General features: G+C 50.4%; 1 protein-coding gene across 1 annotated transcript in view; it reads right to left on the bottom strand.

Annotated features, from left to right (window-relative positions):
* Positions 1-54: 54 nt before the first annotated feature.
* The window catches only part of lmbr1 (limb development membrane protein 1), a 17954-nt gene continuing 15889 nt past the window's right edge, over positions 55-2119 (bottom strand). Inside the window, exons 15-17 of the mRNA XM_017031430.2 lie at positions 624-690; positions 350-511; positions 55-239 (exon numbers count right to left, since the gene is read on the bottom strand). Of these exons, the coding sequence (XP_016886919.1) occupies positions 154-239; positions 350-511; positions 624-690 (315 nt within the window). The 3' untranslated portion in view covers positions 55-153. The remainder of the gene's footprint in view (positions 240-349; positions 512-623; positions 691-2119) is intronic.

Raw genomic sequence — 2119 nt, 5'->3', positions numbered from 1 at the left:
CCTGCGGCTGTTGCCGCCGCTGCTACCATTTATCCAGTTCCTCTAAATCCCTTTCACCTCCCAGCAGTCAGGCAGTGCTGTTGATATCTCCCTTTGGCTAAAGTGTGTGTGTGTGTGTGTGTGTGTGTGTGTGTGTCCTGATCTCCGTCCCTCTCACAGAGTCTTCTGATGTCCATTGGCCGACAGCTTCCCAGACTCAGGGTCCGTGGGGCTGTTTGACAGCTGTAGTTTATCCAGACCTGAGGAGAGAGAACCTGGTATTAGACGTTGTCTCTCAGTTGTGGTCACAGTGACCTCTGACCTCTGACCTCTGTGGGGTGGTTCAGTGGATGTATGGATAATGACTGACCTAAGGCCTTCAGCAGCTCCTCCCTCACAGCTGAGGTGAACTTCCTGATCAGGCAGAGCGTCTTCACCACTGCAAACAGCAGGTTGTACGACAGGACGATGTAAAAGTTCCCCAGCCAATTAAATCTGCCGAAGTCTCCCAGGAGGTCGAACCTGGTGATACCTGGAGGACAGAGGGAACAGAGTGGGCTCAGAGAACTGGGCCGCATCCCTGTCTGGCCCACATGTCATGTTGTTAATCCTGGGTTAGCAGACGGCCCAGTGACTCCACTCACCCAGAGTCCTGGACATGACGGGCAGAGCAGAACTGAGGACCAGGATGGACACACAGCAGCCGATGATCTGTGGACACGGACACAGGTCAGCGTCACAGGGTTCTACTGTGGTTCTACTGTGGTTCTACTCTGGTTCTACTCTGGTTCTACTCTGGTTCTACTGTGGTTCTACTGTAGTTCTACTGTGGGTCTACTGTGGTTCTACTGTGGTTGTACTGTGGTTCTACTGTGGTTCTTCTGTGGTTCTACTGTGGTTCTTCTGTGGTTCTACTCTGGTTCTACTGCGGTTCTACTGTGGTTCTACTGGGGTTCTCCTCTGGTTCTACTGTGGTTCTACTGGGGTTCTCCTCTGGTTCTACTGTGGTTCTACTGTAGTTCTACTGTGGTTCTACTGGGGTTCTCCTCTGGTTCTACTGTGGTTCTACTCTGGTTCTACTCTGGTTCTACTGCGGTTCTACTCTGGTTCTACTCTGGTTCTACTCTGGTTCTACTGCGGTTCTACTGCAGTTCTACTGCGGTTCTACTGCAGTTCTACTGCGGTTCTACTGTGGTTCTACTCTGGTTCTACTGGGGTTCTCCTCTGGTTCTACTGTGGTTCTACTCTGGTTCTACTCTGGTTCTACTGGGGTTCTCCTCTGGTTCTACTGTGGTTCTACTGTAGTTCTACTCTGGTTCTACTGTGGTTCTACTGGGGTTCTCCTCTGGTTCTACTGTGGTTCTACTGCGGTTCTACTCTGGTTCTACTGCGGTTCTACTGTGGTTCTACTCTGGTTCTACTGGGGTTCTCCTCTGGTTCTACTGTGGTTCTACTGCAGTTCTACTGTGGTTCTACTCTGGTTCTACTCTGGTTCTACTCTGGTTCTACTGCAGTTCTACTGTGGTTCTACTGGGGTTCTCCTCTGGTTCTACTGTGGTTCTACTGCGGTTCTACTCTGGTTCTACTCTGGTTCTACTGTGGTTCTACTGGGGTTCTCCTCTGGTTCTACTGTGGTTCTACTCTGGTTCTACTCTGGTTCTACTCTGGTTCTACTCTGGTTCTACTGTAGTTCTACTGTGGGTCTACTGTGGTTCTACTGCAGTTCTACTGCGGTTCTACTCTGGTTCTACTCTGGTTCTACTGGGGTTCTCCTCTGGTTCTACTGTGGTTCTACTCTGGTTCTACTCTGGTTCTACTCTGGTTCTACTCTGGTTCTACTGCGGTTCTACTGCAGTTCTACTGTAGTTCTACTCTGGTTCTACTCTGGTTCTACTCTGGTTCTACTCTGGTTCTACTCTGGTTCTACTCTGGTTCTACTCTGGTTCTACTCTGGTTCTACTCTGGTTCTACTGCAGTTCTACTGTGGTTCTACTGTGGTTCTCCATGGCTGCAGTTGCTCATCACCAGCTCCTTTCACTGCAGCGTCATGGCTGGTTAAAAAGCCTCAGCAATCCTAAACTCATTACCAAGTGAATAGTTGCCACTGTGGACCAAACACTGCAGCCCCCCCCCACCCCCC

The sequence above is a fragment of the Cynoglossus semilaevis genome, chromosome 3 (genome assembly GCF_000523025.1).
Source record: "Cynoglossus semilaevis isolate Cse_v1.0 chromosome 3, Cse_v1.0, whole genome shotgun sequence".
NCBI classification, from domain to species: domain Eukaryota; kingdom Metazoa; phylum Chordata; class Actinopteri; order Pleuronectiformes; family Cynoglossidae; genus Cynoglossus; species Cynoglossus semilaevis.
Note: the sequence above shows the minus strand (reverse complement) of the source record. Positions and strands in the feature narration are given on the sequence as shown.